Genomic DNA, 18,222 nt, shown 5'->3' on the forward strand with positions numbered 1-18,222 from the left:
GCGATTCGGTGGGTGTGCTCACCACTATAGTAACCTGAAACCAGTCTGTCGATACTGCTCGTTTATATTTCAAAATCGTTCGAAATTGAATTGAGACAAACTGATTGGTCTTAATAATTCCATCTATGACTCATAAATTAACAATTAAATTTTGATATTAAAGCTCTTAGCTTGTCAATGTTTAATTTGCCAAAAACTATTCGAAACCAGTTAAAGGGCAGTCGGTACTCTCAAGGGTTTGCCTTGATACGATTAGTCTGATTTTAATCAATGTCTCTTTCGTTTTTGTTTTCAAGTTAAAATTGCTTATCATAAGTTTGGATGAAAAACATTTGACGGCCCATCCGTGCAATATTTTCCCTGAATAGACCAAATGAACAATCTCGCTCTAAAATTAAATGGCAAATTTAAAAAGTAAGGCTTTCATGTTTTATGCTAAAATCTGATTCGGTGAAAATATTACTTTTAACCAAGTGAACGATCTCCCTAATTGATTCAGGGGGAAGATTGCTCACTTGGTCCCAAATCACTCCCTAGTTCCCGTTCACATTCAAACGTTCACATTCAAACTTCCCCAAATCACATTCTTCCCGTTCACATTCAAACTTCCCCAAATCACATTCAAACTAAAATAAATGCAATTCTACCATTAACAACGAGAAATAAATAACAAAGAGAACTGGAAACGTTTTGCCTATTGATCCAGATTGGGTTAATTTGAACAGAGAAGTGTCCAGCATAAACTGTTCCACAAATTCAAAGAGCTTTAAGGCCATCTAATTTTTTCATCGAAGTTGAAAAGTTGAAGGTTTTTGAAGAAACAAGTCAGTTTTTTTCTCAGTTTCCTTGCGTTCATTTCTCTTTTCCAAATATCAGTTGGCTTGGGCTAAAAATTATATATATTTATGTTCATATGTTTTGTTCTTCATAACTATATTTTCTTCTATAGGCTGGAGCTGTTAGCCGTTGTTGCTAATTGTAGTGACATTTGTGTTCTGTTCAGGTGGATGAGTGTGACTTCATAGAAGTGCGTGTGGCTGTGGTGGGCAATGTGGATGCGGGCAAGAGTACTCTACTGGGAGTACTCACTAATGGCATCTTGGACGATGGAAGAGGCAATGCTAGACAGAGTCTCTTCAGGTATTATACACGATTCGGTGCTAGCTCAACGGTGGAGGCGTGCTGAAAAAAGATTTTTTTTTGGTATGCGGAACGAGAATTCTTTGCGACACTATTCAGTGTAAAATGACTTAAATGCAGTGAGGCTTAGTTGTTTTGCATGCTTACCAGAATCGAGACGCGAACTGTTTGTAAAAGGCTGGCGGTTATCGGCGAAGCACATGGGCCTTTGAAAAAATTTGCAATGCGGTGGGTTCCAGAACAAGTGCTAACTAATCTTCATGTCGGTTATCGAATCCCTTTAAGAGCTACCTCAACGTTTTCTCGCTTGTCATTTTCTCCTCTGTGTTATAACTTTTGAATGGTTCATTTGAAAATATTTTTTTTTGAAATCGTCTAGCACGATAATAGTAATTGTGGTTGGAACATTATATGCTGTTTGTTGGGCAACAGTTTCTGTTTGCTGTTATTTCACAAGCAAAGCTTGTATGATAGTTTGAACTCCCTTTTTTCCAACCTAAGTCGCAAATATTTTTGTTCGTTTTGAAAATGTTCATTTTGATCAATAACCAGCTATAAAGTACAGCCAATGCTAATGTTATTAACCAGTCTATTATATTACAAGTTTCACTTTAGCTTCAAGGTATCATGGATCTGTAGCGTAGAGGTAGAGAAAGATACCCGCAACAAAAAAGAAGATTCGAACCTGGGCAGGTTCGGAGGGTTTTAATGAACTTTTTCGTATACTAATTAAAATGCGTCCGCTCTATAAATTGAGGCATGTTAGTTGGTAATTTTTTTTTCAAATTGACTGCTAATGCGTCATAATTGGCTTGCGTCACTTAGCAATTATGTAGACTCAAAGTTTCACTCGTCCAGTTTTTCTAAGCAGAGTTATCGGTCATATTTTTGCTTGCGAAGTGCAATTTCGTCTCTGTGTAATAAATGTTAATTATCGATCCAAAAAATGTCTCCTGTTATTATAAGACCACAACTGTTAAACCCCAGTTTTACCTTCATCTGAAAACTTAGTCGGTTCTTCTGTAACATGCTCATTACACATGCTCTTTTCTCTCCCCCCCCCACCTCACATGAGCATCGATTTCATGGTATAACGAGTAGTTTTACAAGGTTGAATATGAATACCAAGTATGTTTGTTATGGCCTTATTAGTCCGCGTGCCAAATGTTACAACAATTCGACAATGTGAACAGAAAAATTACTCTATAAATTTTGCAGGTGGGAGAAAAGGAAAGAGCCGCGGGGGGTCGTGTCATTTTACGTTATCCACTTTTTTCGAACCTAAGTCGCAAATAAATGTGTCAAATTTTTGGTGGTACAATTGCATTTTATAGCTGGTTAGCGCATTGCATTATCTTTTCCTATCTGGTTTATTGGTGGCTAGTTCCTGTTTGATGAAAAACAGGTATTATGAAACTGTATGTGATTTATTATTATTTTTTAATTATTCTTTGAGACGCTTATGAAAATTTTTGCACTTATCGCAAGAAATTCTTATTTTTCTTGAGAACTAGTTGATCGATTTTCCAATAGAGATACTGGTTTTTACCTATGTGCGTCTATTACGCTAGTCTCTTTTTTATTTCTCTGACCCTTCTATGATCTTGGAAAATATCAGTGGGGGATTTTTTAACCTATAGAGATACTGGAAGAGATACTGGTTTTTGCCTATGTGCCTCTATATTCCGCTAGTCTCTTTTTTTCACTGACCCTTCTATGATCTTGGAAAATATCAGTGGGGGTTTTTTTCCCATTTTTTTGAATTATTTTTTCTTTTTTTTCGAAGCTAGCATGACAAGATTAAGGTTTCAATCAAAGAAGAGTATTCTGGGAATCTCCCCTGTATTGGTTTTTATACCTTAATTTTTTGTAGAAAAGACTTGTTTTGGCCTTAGAAAATGTCCAAATTTTGGCCTAGGAAAATGTCTTAGAAAATTGTCTTGCCAAATCTGAGGTTAAAGGTTTAATCGAAACAACAGATTTTGCGAATCTTCGTTGCACAACTGGTGTCGCCCCATTTTTAATGAAAAAAGTTATCGCTTTAGTTATTGTCCTTTTTGACTGCTCTCAAAAACGCCCTGCCAAATCTGAGATAGCATTTTAATCCGAAAAGCAGGGTGAAGAAACTTTTCCAGTGCATAAGCAGCTACGCCCTAAATTCTGTAGAAAATTACATAGGATTTTACACGTGTTTTAGTTTTATATTTCGAGACCATTTTTCGGAGACTTTTGTCAAAAATTACTCTGCCAACTCTGAGTTAAATGTTTCAATCGGGAAAAATGCTAAAAACATTTTGCTTCAAAGCGGCAACGTCGTGGTTTTTGTAGATTTGGTTCTTTTGGAAAGTGTTTGATTTACCAGAAAACTACGGTGCCAAATCTGAGATTAAGAGTTCAATGGAAAGAACAAGGGATCCGCTATTAAATTTCTGTAAGGAATTCGCTATGGACTCTGTAAGGAAATAATTGAGCTTTTCACATATTTTTGGACTTAATTCAATTTCCCCAAAATGATCGTGTCAATTCTGAAAAAGCGAAATTAATCAAACGGAGATGTAATCTTCGTGCAAAAGCTTGTTGTCCGTACTTTTGTTGATATTAGTCAGCTATGGACTTGGTAAATGTCCAATTTTTGACATTTTGAAAATTGCCATATAACTTTACCATCAGTACATTTATCAACCAGTTACCTCCAGCTAAAGTTGAGCTGGGCTCCTAGTGTTTAACTATTGCGTTTAACTAGCGTTTAACTTGTTCAGGGGCGAGTAGGTTTTACTATGTGGCTTATGGGGTATTTAATGTTAATTAACGAAAAGGCTTCCTGTGAAATTTTTCCAGAAAAATCCCGCAATCTGATTGATGCTCTGATGTATAGATTCATTTTTCAAGTTCAATTCAAATTCCTTTTTGCAATTAACGAAGCGCAAATTGCTGGAAAAAACATGATCGACTTCTTGTTTCGAAATTTCCAGTGGTGTTAAAAAGCTTACATGTGATCCAGTTTCTAAAATTTGGTTCATGTTATCAAATAAGTATTAATTATACAGTGTTCTTGAAGTTCGAATAGCTTTCAAGTCAGGCATTTTGTCGTCGAAAATTATAAATTGTTTAGAAAGTTGCGAATCATTTTTTTAACCAGTTTTCCTTGAGTTTTTCAACCTTTTTCCAACGCTCTGTCGACTAATGTTTTGTTGCTGTGTTTAGGCACAAGCACGAGATGGAGACTGGGAGAACTAGTTCAGTGGGCAATGACATTCTCGGATTTGATCAGATGGGACAAGTCGTGAACAAGTCAGATGGACACGGTCAGTCATTATTGGAGCATTATATAGTGGTTTCCATACAAGAGATTTGGAAACCTCTCAATTGCTTCAAAGTTACATTTAAGTAGAACGTTCAAATTTTAATTTGAGATAATTTTACCATATACTTGCGTATAGATAAGTATTTGTTCACTTGTTGAAAAGCCAAGCATCCGTGAATCTTGAACATGTTCACGTCAAATGGTTTTTATTAAAGCGCTCTTTTGCAGAGTGCCTACAGCTAAGAAGAGCTCTATTGATTTTTATTCGGAATGTCACAAACCGCCAGCCCTATTCTGCTCGATCTTCTGTGATAATTTGCATAATTGGCTTCGGGCAGATCTCTCATGAAAAAGAAATTATTGTCTTCTAAAAAGTTCCGATATATGAGAACAAATAAGAACAGCAGTGAGTGATATGCTTCTAAGAGGCAGTTGATTTCATTTATTTCTCTTAAGCGTCTTTTTGACCAGCATTACGGAACAACCGTTTCGGAAATCACCGTTTGCAGAGCCATAAACTGTCGGAGTGACGTTGATTAAGAGTAATCAACGTAGTGAAGACTCTTATATAGGTCTTGGTGATTTTTTCATTGTTTTTTTTTTCGGCAAAAAAATCTTAAAATGCTTTAATAACTACAGATGTGCATTCATACATATTAATGCATTTATGAATGCATCTAGGTGTATATGCACTTTTTGAGTTCAATTGAAATTCATCTGCTGAAAGTGACGTAAATAGCACTCTCCAAATACGAACGTGGGAATGGCGCGAAAAAAGGTGAAACTTTTCTATTTGTTGAAAGTGGAATTTAATTTTTAGTTTTCTAGCGGAATAAAAACTTTATCTATTGATCCAGTTTTCTCAAGTTGGGTTAATGTTATCAGAAAAGAGTCAATCATAAATTGTTCTAAAATTTCAAAGAGCTTAAAGGGCATCTATTTTTTTCTTTGAAATTCGAAAGTTCAAAGAGCTTAAAGGGTATCCATTTCTTTTTTTTGAAAATCGAAAAAAAATTTCAACAAAGTCCGTGTTTTTTTTGTTTATTTGCGTTCATTAATCTTTTCCAACTGCCATTTGTTTTTATTCTTTAGTTTGAGTGTTTTTATCTTAATGAAATTCAGGTTTTGCAATGTCCTATATTTATTATGACCTGGCAGGATTAATAACTAGACGAGCTGTGTCAGTTAATGTGGAAGTCACGAACAAATTTGTTTCGCCTATTTTGCGTCAGTTTAACTTTGCCAAATAATTTATGGTCATTTGAGGCGCTAAGGTGGATTTAAAAGAAAACAACAACGTGCAGTCTGATGCTAGATTTAATAAGAGTCGGTTAACGTAGTTAAGACTCTTATACAGATCGTGATGACTTTTCGTTTGTTTTTTTTTTCAGTAAAAGTCCTCGTTTGTTCAGGCTCAAATTTGATTTTTCGTGATTTGAATTTTAATTCTTTGTATGTTCTGTTCATTTCTTTTGTTAAAATGAGGGCAAACTTCGAAACTTGATTTTAATTTTGAGTTTCCAGCGGAACAAATTTTTCAGTGAAATTCCAAAAACAAGTAGCAGTCTCCAAATACGAACGTCAAAAATGAGCGAAAAAACATAAACGAACTCCAAAGTTTCGAAAGTGAAATTCAATTTAAGATTTCCTAGCGGAATAAAAAATTATCATATTTATCCAGTTTTTTGAAATCAAAAAAGCCCCCATTATAAATTTTTCTTGAATTTCAAAGAGCTTTAAAGTCATATATTTTTTCTTTGTAATTCGAAAGTTGAAGTTTGTCAAAAAACAAGTCAGGATTTTTTCTGTTGATTAGTTTTCCAACTGTCAGTTGGCTATGTTTTTTCAGAAAAAAATTTTAAATAGTCAGATGTGCATTCATACATATTAATGCATTTATGAATAGCGGGATATGCATCAAGTTCCATTAAGTGGAGTTTTCAGTTGACACGCAATGTATTTTGTCGCTTCCATTTTCTTTAATTAAATGTGAACAAATCAGACCATTTCCAGTTATTTCAGAATTGGATGCATAATTTTGTTTTGAAATTACTCATCACTAAGAAATTACAAAATGTTTTTTTTTTAATCTTTTTCAAAATTGTTTTTCGTTTCTTTTTTTTTCTGGAATGAACTTAGTTGATTCTAATTGACTAGCAGGCAGAACTTTAGTTGGCGCGCGCATTGTTCCTTAAGTCTATCTTGCAATTTCATACATTTAGCTGCAAAGAAATCAGACACAGGCTCTGTCATTTTTTACATTGGAGGTATAATACAATTTAGTAGAAACACGTAGAAAATGATGAGCACCTCAATGTTGATTTTTTTCTCATTTGTTTTTCTTCAAATCTTTCTTATATGAACTTCGTTGAATTCTAAATAACTAGTGAGCAGATTTTCATTTGGTAAGCATCGTGTCTTTAGGCTATCACTTTCAATATCAGACAGTTTTTTAGTGTTGTCAACGTAGTTCAGACATGTATCGATGTCTTGTGATTTTTTCGTTTGTTTTTGCAGGAAAAAACTTTAAAAGATTTAATAATTGAAGAAGTGGAAAATAAAAAGTGTTTAAGTTTGCTTTACTGATTTTCGTTTTGAGTGTCCCAAGCGATATGTTTTCGATTTAAAAAAAATGGAGCATAATAATGTATTTTTCAATGCATTTTCAGTTTTACGTGGCACTGAAAGTGACTTCTAAAAAACAGGAAACGATGGTGCCGAGTGTAAATTTAATGAAGAGTGTTACACAAAATGAATTTTTATCAAATTCCGAGTTTCAAAAGTGAAAACTTTTTCGAATTCCGCTAATTTTCCATAATTTTGCTGTTATGAAATATATTCAATATTATCGAAACCAATTCAATACTTTCTGATTGAAAAGTCAATGGACACAGCGAAGACACTTATTGGTGTCGTTTGATTTTTCATCTTTTTTTTAAACATAAACATCTAAAATCTCATCTTGCTCAAATTTAGATCTGGTTTTCAATAATTTTTAGTGTCAATGATAAAATTTTCTTGAAATTGAAGAGCTTTAACGTGATGTACTGGCTTCTTCGAGTTTTCGAATTTTTTCATGGACGTTAGAAAACGGGCCATTTGATCGCCTGACGTTCCTCGGACTTAATACTGGATTATAATTTGTACCTAAACCTTGTAATTGTCTGGTTTCGAGCCTGAAACAGTTTATTATTATTTATTATAATTTCAAAATTGAAGAATATGTTTGTGTTTTTTAGGCAGCGTGGATTGGCAAGTGGTATGTAGACGTGCCTCCAAAGTGGTCACCTTCATAGACTTGGCCGGACACGAGAAGTACCTGAAGACTACCATATTTGGAATGACAGGACACCTCCCAGACTTCTCCATGCTTATGGTATGTATATTCCAAGAAGACTCACAAGGGCAACTGGCGAATTGGTCTCGTACATTTCATTAAAAACATATATGGCAGTCATAATATATGTTTTGTATTATCATTATCATCTTACATCTTTGCTATATTCGAGTGTTTTTTTTTATTAAGCGACCACTTAGAAGTAATTCAAGCTCAATAAGCTCAAAACTTTGCAATTTTGTATAATCAAATGTGAGGCTCAAGAAAAAGATATAAAGATTTTTTAAACGCGTTAATATTATTATTAGAATAAGACAATAGTTAAATGTTAGTGAAATGATTTTAAAATTAGTCTTAATTACACTACATACCAAAAGAGAAGGAAGCAACTATCATGTGAAACTTATCTTCATTTTCAAATAGCGAGCGTAGTGTGTTAGTTTGACTCTAATTTTTTTTCCAATTTAACTCGCAAATAAAAATACTCATTTGGTGGTTCTTTTGCTATAATCACGGTCTGCAGCATTGGAAATTTCATAGCATCTAATCTCTGCTTTATTTGTGGCTTAAGTTTGACGATTGATAAGCGACCGTGAAGGACGCGAGACTCCCAAACTCGAAGTCGGATGTTCGAATCCGACTCGCTGCAAAAGTCTTCCTAATTCGAGTCTTATTTCTGTTTTTTTTTCGTTTCTTATTTGTATAGCTGCTTTTTTGTCGGTTTATCGCTAGTGTTTGTGAAGTGCAGCTTCGCCTCTGTGTTTATTTTGTACTTGACTATTGATTTTTCGGGGTTTAACATTTGAAGTTCAATTCAATTGCGTTTGCCGAATGGTAGGCAAACTACGCTCTCTACAACAATATAGAAAATGTCGCAAAAAGTGAATGAATTCTGGTTTCGAATGTGGATTTTAAATTCTAGATTTCCCTGATGAATGAAAAATTTCCTTTTCACATGGTTTCTCAAATTTGGCTAATTTTCCATATTTTACGTGTAGTTTTTGAGATTAATGAACGTAGTGAGTACTCTTTTATAGGTCTTAGTGATTTTTTTTTAAAATTTGTTCTTAAAATTTGTTCACGCTTAAAATGAGTCTTAAAATTTGTTCACGCTCAATTTTTTTTTGCAGCTCGACTTATGGTTTCTTTTTCAATTCAAGTCATTTCTTTTGTTAAAAGGCAAAGTCCACTATCGAACAGCAAAAATTTTAAGGTCTCGAAAAACGTGATCCACTTCTAGTTTCGAAAAGGAAAAGATAATATGTTATCATAGGTGGTAATTTTGAGTTTCGTGCGTGTATTGAATTTGAGAGCTATAATGCATAATATAATCAATTGTACATACTATAAAATAGTTTTTGTAATTACATTACTCTGCCAAATGAAATGCTATTCAAAAATTCAAATTGTACGCTTGTTTTGCCAAAAAATTCGGCTTTTGAAATAAATTATAAATAATGTGCGAAGTATAACAAAAAGTGATCCAGCCACTGAAATTGAACCTAACACCTTTTGTAATATATCACCAACGAAAATTATTTATCAGATTTCCCAGCGAATTAAAAATTTTACCTATTAATTCAGGTTTCTCAAATTGGGTTAATTGTGTCAAAAGAGCACCAATCATAAATTGTTCGTGGAATTCAAAGACCTTAAGGCTTAAATTTTTTTCTCTTGCAAGTTAGTTTTGTTTCCTTGCGTTCATTACTCGTTTCCAACTGTCTCTTGGCTATGTTTCCTAGAGCTAGTTATCAATATTTTCTCGCTTATGTTCGAGAAGTGCAGCTTCGCCTCTGTATTACACTTCCAATAAGACAATTCCCGATAGACTATAAAATTCAGGTTGGCTCCAATGCGGGTGTGGTGGGCATGACTAAGGAGCACTTGGGACTGGCTCTGGCTCTCAATGTGCCAGTGTTCGTGGTGGTAACCAAAATAGACATGTGTCCAGAAAACGTCCTCAAAGGTAAGAAAAGTTGTTGGATCTCATTGTTATAGTACGATTTCATTTTTAAGACCAATTCGCTTAAAATAGTGCGCACTGTAATTGGCGAGCGTTTTAGTACCATGTGTTTTATCTTCATATTAAAGTTATGTGTGAACTATAAGAGGCAGTTATGGCAGTTGGCTCCGCGACGAAAATGCCTGCTTCATAAGCTTGAGGTTTTTGGATCGAATCGCAGGGGCGGAAAATTTTGATTTATATTCGAAAGCTTATTTTTTTTATCTGGTTTAAAGTTATTTTTCTACCATTTTTGCCGGTGTTAGCATATTGCAGATTCGCCTGGATTTAAAAGTTAAAAAATTTTTAACTTGGATTTTTAAAAAGTTTTTTTTTGTTATGTATGCAAATCTCTGCTTGGGATTGCTTGCCTTGGGTTTTTGCGAAAATCCTTCTTCAGAATATCTTAATCTTCTGACAACGAGGTAGATGCATAATGAGTATATTCTGTTCCCGAAAAGTTGTCCAAGGTGTGCCCATTGTCTAAAAATGTACAGTTGGTGCAAAGAGAGAAAGCGCCGCGATTCCTTGCAAATAACAATTTAAGTATATGTTTTGTTTCAGACACTCTCAAGTTGTTGCAACGTATCCTGAAATCGCAGGGCTGTAGAAAAATCCCCATCTTCATCCAAAACACTAACGATGTAGTGGTAACAGCTACCAACTTCACCTCAGAAAGAGTCTGTCCAATTTTCCAGGTATAGTATAAGAATATTGTTTAGTCTCACAAAAGAGATTAAGAGTTAGAATCCCGGGACATATTCGACAAGACCTCATTTTTGTTCCTACTATACACTCTCCACCCCTTCATATAAAAAGTTTTGTCAAATAAATCTGTTTCCTCCCACTTAATACAAATATGTGGGGGTGATCGCTTTTTCCTGGGACAAAAGTGTTCTGCTTTCTGATTGGTAGGGTATCATACTGGATATATCCCCCTCCCTCTTCAATCTTACCCTTTCACCACCCAAAGGATCCTCTTTGATATTAATTTGCGAAATCCATTTTGGGTTGACCGACCCTAAAAATTTTCTAGAGGCGCTTTTAGCGCGCGCCAATTTATACTAATTTTGTGAGGGAAGCGCTCTCAAAAGTACTTGGCCTGATTTTTGAAAAGAGCTTGTGGCGCAAAAAATTTTTCGGAAAATGATCTGAAGTTCTATAAATTAGTTTGTGGACCCAAAAAGCGCAAGAACATCCTTGATCCGCGCCTGATTATATAGGGTATTTTAACGAGGTGAATATTTTCCGAAAAAGGAGGTGTTTTAATACGATTTTTTGAAATGTTTTCATACGCTTTTTCATACGCTTTTTGAAAATATTTTAAAAACATGTAGTTTTGTGTAAAATGTACTTCCTGCATTTGTTATTTGTTAGATCTCCAATGTGACAGGTCAAAATCTGGACTTGTTGAAGATGTTCCTCAACCTCCTCTCGGCCAGATCTCTGCCGAGAGCCAACGAGCCAGCCGAGTTCCAGATAGACGACATATACTCTGTGCCGGTCAGTCTGTTACAGTATCTGTTGCTAGGTAAATCAGACTTGGAAAGTCGAAAGCTAAGACTTATTCTAAAAAGAAATCAGTACTTTTTCCCTTGCTTTTAATGACTCTTTCCTATTTTTTGTCTGTTGGATATTTTTTATAACATAAAATGCGTTTTGAAACAAAAGGGAAATGAGTTGAATTTGCACGCTCGAAAATGTGTATAGAATTGATTTGATTTCTTTTAGGGTGTCGGCACAGTAGTCGCGGGGACCATGCTTAGAGGCACAATATCTCTCAATGATACTCTCCTCCTCGGGCCAGACGCATTTGGCGAATTCAGTCCTGTTCCTATAAAGAGCATCCACAGAAAGAGACTTCCTGTCAAGTTTGTAACTGGCGGTCAAACTGCTTCATTCGCGCTGAAAAAGGTAGGTAAACTGTTTCTAAAATCAATTTAAAATACAAAATTTAGTCTTTAATGAATTATTTCTTAAAAAGGGTGAAAACTTTTAATTTAATTACCATTGTGAGGGAGAAATATGACAAGATCCAACAATCTATTTTCTATTATATATTTAAATGCGGGCTTCACTATCTCGTCTATTATATATTTAAATGCGGGCTTCACTATCTCGTCTATTATATATTTAAATGCGGGCTTCACTATCTCGTCTATTATATATTTAAATGCGTGCTTCACTATCTCGTCTATTATATATTTAAATGCGGGCTTCACTTTCTCGTCTATTATATATTTAAATGCGGGCTTCACTATCTCGTCTATTATATATTCAAATGCGGGCTTCACTTTCTCGTCTATAATATATTTAAATGTGGGATTCACTATCTCGTCTATTATATATTTAAATGCGGGCTTCACTATCTAGTCTATTATATATTTAAATGCGGGCTTCACTATCTCGTCTATTATATATTTAAATGCGGGCTTCACTATCTCGTCTATTATATATTTAAATGCGGGCTTCACTATCTCGTCTATTATATATTTAAATGCGGGCTTCTTTATCTCGCCATGTTTAAGCTTTTTCAACGTATTATTTTTTACATGTTTAAGCTATATCGTATATTGCAATGGTTAAGAATTTTTTTTTCGATTTTCCAATTTGATTTTAGTGGTTATTTTACCGAGTTTAAATTAAGCAGCCCAATATTGAATTAGGGGTTGCGAATTTGGCCTCCAGTTTTGAATGCCCGAATCATTTTACTTAACGAGATAAGACGATTTTTGAGATTTTTCAAAAATTTTCAGAAATTTCAAATAAGAAATGAATTTACAAAACTTGAAATTCCCAACCCTGTAGTTGGGTACTGTCAGAGCACTATCAAGAATTGCGAATCTTGCCTCCAAATATGACTGCTCAAATCCTTGTAGTTTTGAGTTATGAGGTTTTTTGTGATTTTTTTCAAAAATTTTCAGAAAATTTTATTTAAATATTTCTCAAAATTTGAAATTCCCAACCTTGTAGTTGGGTGCTGTCAGAGTACTCTAAGGAGTTTAAAATGTTGCCTCGAAATATGATTGTTCAAATTCTTGTAATTTTCGAGATATGACGTTTTTTGTGATTTTTTCAAAAAATTATCGGAAAACTTGTATTAATTTTTTTTTCGTAAATTCTGATATTCCCAACCCTGTAGTTGGGTCCCTTCAGAGTAATTTCAAAGATTGCGAATCTTGCCTCCAAATATGACGGCTCAGTTCTTTGTAGTTTTCGAGATTCGAAGTTAATTATTTTTCAAAATTTGAAATTTGCAGCCCTATAATTCGCTGTTGTCAGGGTACTCTAAAAAATTGCAAATCTTGCAACATGCGACTGCTAAACGCGAGTGCTCAAATGCTTTTAGTTTCCGAGATGTGACGTTTTTTGATTTTTTCAAAATTTCTCAAAGAACTTATCTACAAAGAAATTCAAAAAGTTTGAAACTACTAAATTGATGAAGATACAACCTCATTGTCAGCGTACACCCAGGCGTCTCAAATCGTGCCTCTTAATTTGAATGCTCAAATCCTATTAGTTTCCGAGACAAGACGTTTTTTTTTCAATTTTTTTTTCGGGAAACAGGTTTAAAAAAATTCCTAACCCTATAGTAGGGTGCTCTCAGTGATTGCAAATCTGGCCTCCAAATTTCTCCAGAGGCCCATTAAATTTTCAAGATGACGCTTTTAAAATGGGAATTTAAAAAAATTAAAAGGTTCGAAATTACCAACCCTGAGTACACTAAAAATTTGCAGATGTTGTTTCCAATATATGCGGTTTTTCGAAGCACCGGAGGTGCGTTAAACGCTAGTTAAAATTTATTTTTTCTAAATTATGAAGCTACTTAGATAATCTACCTGTACGTCCTTCAATGCGCCAGCAGAATTGATATACAATTAATTTATTAGTGTTTGTGTTGTTGTTTTTGTCTTCATTTTAGTAGATATGGCTTTTACTATGCTCAGGAGTGAGCAGTAAATGAGAGTTCTTATGTTTGGGACCAATTTTGATACTGAAATGATCCTAGGTCCTAGGATGGTATATAAACAAGCGGAAGTATGACGATAACATAACTGTTATAAAATAGTTTCGAAGATATTTTCTAAGATTCACGAAATTGAAGCTTCCTTCAAATGGCGTATTTTTAGGCGGTTTTTTTCACATTTGATCCTAGTATTCTTAAAAATAGTTTTTTTTCAACAATTATGTCGTATGTCGTAGATTAAGCGCAACCAGATCAGAAAAGGCATGGTACTGGTGTCGAATCTGCTGAAGCCCTTCGCCTGCTGGGAGTTCGAGGGGGAGATTCTAGTACTGCACCACCCCACCACCATATCTGTCAAGTACCAGGCTATGGGTTAGTAATACTTGTTTTTAACTTCATATCATAAAACTTAGAAGATCTGAACCTTTTTTTGATTAGTTAGCAGTTGAGAATATAAATAAATAAAAAAGAATTTGATATCTTTTGGTTAATTAACAGTTTAAGAATCCGTTATAATTATTTATTTCATTTCAATAAATGTTCTGTAGGTTTAGTTAGCCTATCCCATTTAAGTAAAATAACGGCGGTCATGGATTAGTAATATCGAATCACTTCATGTCAAAAAAAGTATATTTGAACCTATATGGTTTTTAAAAAAAGTAGTCGGTTGCTGTGAAAGTATCATATACTATGACGATAACGGTACTGAAAACTTTATGATAAAAAAATGAAACTGGAAACCACAGACCCTCCCCAGACAAGTTAAACCCTAGTTCAAAAGTCTTATGGCAGCCTACTTGACTAAATGATCGACCACCATGATAACATTGATAAGGCACAAAGGCTCCAATGACAAAATACTTCACATAAGCGGCTTCCAATTACATTGAAGCTGTACTCATAAAGCAAATAATTTAGAGAAAAACAAAAATCTGAATTGAATTCTCACTCACAATAAAGGTATCTTCCAGCCACGCCCAATTAGTGTTCGGCTACTTTCCTTTACTGTGGACTTCCAAGTGTTACCAAGGGTTGTTCCGAGTGCTTCAAATCCTGACATGATAGCAATCGTGCTGCTGAAATCCTTAAAACTCTTTAACTTTTACACCCCTTACTCTGGTCCAATCCAGTCAAGGACTCTGCCCTCCTCAGGTTGAATCAAATACCTTCAAAAGCATTGATTAAGCTCGTTTCTGATGACCTCTATTGGTCCAACACTTGCCCCTAGCTTCTGTTATGGAACCAAATTTAGTCCCTGCGTGACGTTTTCAGCGGTTACTTAATGGATGTTTGTGGTCCCACCGTCATAGCTCTGTTATACCTTCTCCCCGTCAGACATCTTGATGAATCACCGAAAGAGGAGCAGCAATAAAAGTAGGTGGACCTCTCAGTAACTGGAATTGAAGTCTCGCATCTACCGAATCAGGGGCCACAGTCGCAGTGTGAGTTATGGACGAGACGCTGCAACCAGCAAATTTTCCCTGGAACAAACGAACAACCCTCTGGGCACATAGACACTGCACTAAGGCGTCCATTTTTTGAACCATTCAAATTCGTGGCCATTCTGAAACTATGTTTTGCTGATAAGAAGCAAATCAAGCGCTGCACCTTGACGAGGCAACTGCAATGACTTAAGTGTTCTTTCTGCGCATTTTTTTTATTCGCGCTTCATTTTTGAGATTTAGCTGTTTTCATTTCAAAGCTTCCCAACGATTTTTGTAGTCTGAACATTTTGTGCCACTTGCACAGAACCCAATCCGGTAACCTTGAAGTGGAAATCAAACTTTTGTTTTGGGTGTGTTTTAGTACTTTATTTTTTTTTCGCGTACAATCAGGTACCACATTGGATATCTGATGGGATTGAGTGATGTAATATTTTACAGCCCTTTTATTCCTGATTCAGTCGTTATAAAAGGAAGTTTCAATTTTTTTTATTGTGTCGAGAAAAACCTGAGTGAAGTTTTTGCTCCAATGTTCACTTTGGCCCATTTTATGCTCAAGTTGCTTTTTAATCATTTGGCAATAAAGCTTTTGATAGTATACTAGTAAGATAAAGTTAGAAGAGAAAATCTGAACTGTGTTCGGTACAGCAACCGGCTATCCTTGTTTTTTATCCGTCTGTCTTTGATTTCTCTGTTCGTATTTTTTTGTTGTCATAGTTCTTGTTGTTGTTCAGTGCACTGCTGCAGTGTGAGACAGACAGCAGCCATAGTGTGGATGGACAGGGAGGCTCTGAGGACAGGAGACAAGGCCAAGATCCGGTTCAGATTCATAAAACACCCAGAGTATCTCAGAGTGGGCACCCGTCTAGTGTTCCGAGAGGGAAGGACAAAGGCTGTCGGTGAGTTCAAAAGCGTCAGTGGGTCTCTTTACTAAGACGACCCAAAATAATGGCAAAAAGCTGTTTTTTTTTTCAAAAAAAAGCTTCAAAAACGTTTGAAACGTCTTTTTCTTTGTATTACATATATTTCAAAATATTTACTCTAAACTAGTTAAGTTAGAAGAAATTTTCTTTTATTATCATGTGATCTCCAGCAAAAACTTAAAATGTTCGAACCATAAAATATTAATTTTAGTTGTTTTGATTAAACGGAAGCTAAATATGTTTTGATTTTGTGCTACAGTTTGGTTTTGCATTTAATTTTTAGAAATTATTCAACGCGTAAAAATCATTCAACTCTTAGTTTTTTCAAAATAAATCTGTGAGACATTAATTGGGATAAATGAGCAACAATCCTTATCCGAAGTAAAATATACGGTTTTGGTTTTCAGTTTAGTTTTGGTTTTCACTTTAATTCTGATTTTCATTTAAATTTGATTTTCAATTTAGTTTTGACCTTCAACATAATTTTGATTTTAAAAATATTTTTGATTTCCAACTTAATTTTAATGTTGTGTGTTTGTAGGTTCTATAACTAAAGTGTACCACCCCTCTGAGACGCCACAGAAGCCCAACTACAGGAACAGATATGCTCCCAAATGCAACACCAACAACAGCTCAGCCAGCAATGAGGGGACATCCAGTCAGGGTCAGGGAAACAGGTAAATGTAATTTATTTTACTAGTTTGTAAAATGCTTTTTTTCAGCGACGCCTCACCTATCAGGCTTTATTTGTTAAGAGTAATGAACGCAGTGAAGACTCTTATATAGGTCTTGGTGATTTTTTTTTCAGGAGAAGTCTTAAAAGTATCTGATAACTACAGATGTGCGTTCATACATATTAATGCTTTTATATGTGCACTTTTAAAGTTCACTTCAAATTCATCTGTTAAATGATAGTTAAATTGCTCTCCAAATACGAATGTGGTAATCAAAAACTTCAGCGACTTCTAGTTTCGAAAGTGGATTTAAATTTTTAGATTTCCCACCGAAATGAAAATTTTACCTAGTAATGCAGTTTTTTCAAATTGAGTTAATTTTATCAAAAAGTGTCAAAATCATCTTGAAATTCAGAGATGGTTGAGGCCATATATTTTTTACTTTGAAATTCGAAAGTTGAAGTTTTTCCAAAAATAAGTTAAATTTTTTGTTTCCTTGCGTTCATTGCTCTTTTCCAACTGCCAGTTGGCTATTTATTTTTTTTTGCGCTTAAGGCTCCTCTTTAGTGATTCAGCCAGATTTGATATGTAAAAATAGTATGAAGGGAAAAATGACTAAGTATAAGCGTTATAAGAGATTGTAATAGAGTTATTGAATAATCATTTACCAGGTACGGGCGACGAAGGGGTGGAGCAAGACAGAGGCGGCCACCGACTATGGGGGCCAACTTTCAAAACACCCAACAAACATCCAGTCAAAACCAGGAACATAACAACTACGGAAACAACAACACTAACAGTAGACAACAAGCGCCATCCACGACAACAAATGTAAACAATGCATCCCAACCGACAGCAACGACAATATCTACAACAACAACAGGGAAAACATGAAAAAAACATGCTGAACGGAAAAACTGAAGTTGTTTCCAAAACAAACGCACCAAACTCTTTTATTGTAGCTGGTATAGAATTATGAAACTTCGTGGTAGTTTTTCTTGAGCAAACTTAATATATATATATTTTTTGCAAAATGGTTGAGGTTTTGAAAGAGGATTCTGTTGGAAAGTTGCAAGTTTTTTAAATACTATCATGAATTGAAATAGCAGATAATTTCTCTGAACCTTTTCTGTTGTTGTTTTTAGCTGCGATGTGTTTTGGTCTTAGTGCTTGTCAAAACTACAATTCAGTTCTATAATTGTTTAATCTCACTTATCTAAATACAATTTAATTGTCTTTTTGATTTCTGCCATTTTCAATCTTAGCTGTTTTCTTGAAACAAGTTTCTGAGAAGTTAAGATAAAAAATAGTAAGTCCGTAGAAAGCAAATCTTGGAATTTTATTCTATCTTTTCTGCTCTTCGCGGAGAACCGCTGCTGTCGCTCACTTCGAGGGTGTCTTACAATTTAATGACATACAATTTAACACCGTAC

The 18,222-nt window shown here is 34.8% G+C and overlaps 1 protein-coding gene across 1 annotated transcript in view; it reads left to right on the forward strand.

Annotated features, from left to right (window-relative positions):
* LOC134855260 (GTP-binding protein 1-like) overlaps positions 1-17,995 on the forward strand; it is a 51,730-nt gene extending 33,735 nt beyond the window's left edge. The window contains exons 7-17 of the mRNA XM_063871727.1: positions 1,004-1,140; positions 4,345-4,445; positions 7,684-7,820; positions 9,624-9,747; positions 10,348-10,481; positions 11,161-11,286; positions 11,515-11,697; positions 13,987-14,122; positions 15,927-16,091; positions 16,657-16,792; positions 17,461-17,995. Of these exons, the coding sequence (XP_063727797.1) occupies positions 1,004-1,140; positions 4,345-4,445; positions 7,684-7,820; positions 9,624-9,747; positions 10,348-10,481; positions 11,161-11,286; positions 11,515-11,697; positions 13,987-14,122; positions 15,927-16,091; positions 16,657-16,792; positions 17,461-17,683 (1,602 nt within the window). The 3' untranslated portion in view covers positions 17,684-17,995. The remainder of the gene's footprint in view (positions 1-1,003; positions 1,141-4,344; positions 4,446-7,683; positions 7,821-9,623; positions 9,748-10,347; positions 10,482-11,160; positions 11,287-11,514; positions 11,698-13,986; positions 14,123-15,926; positions 16,092-16,656; positions 16,793-17,460) is intronic.
* The last annotated feature ends 227 nt before the right edge of the window (positions 17,996-18,222 follow it).

This window comes from Symsagittifera roscoffensis, chromosome 10, assembly GCF_963678635.1.
Source record: "Symsagittifera roscoffensis chromosome 10, txSymRosc1.1, whole genome shotgun sequence".
In the NCBI taxonomy this organism is placed as follows: domain Eukaryota; kingdom Metazoa; phylum Xenacoelomorpha; order Acoela; family Convolutidae; genus Symsagittifera; species Symsagittifera roscoffensis.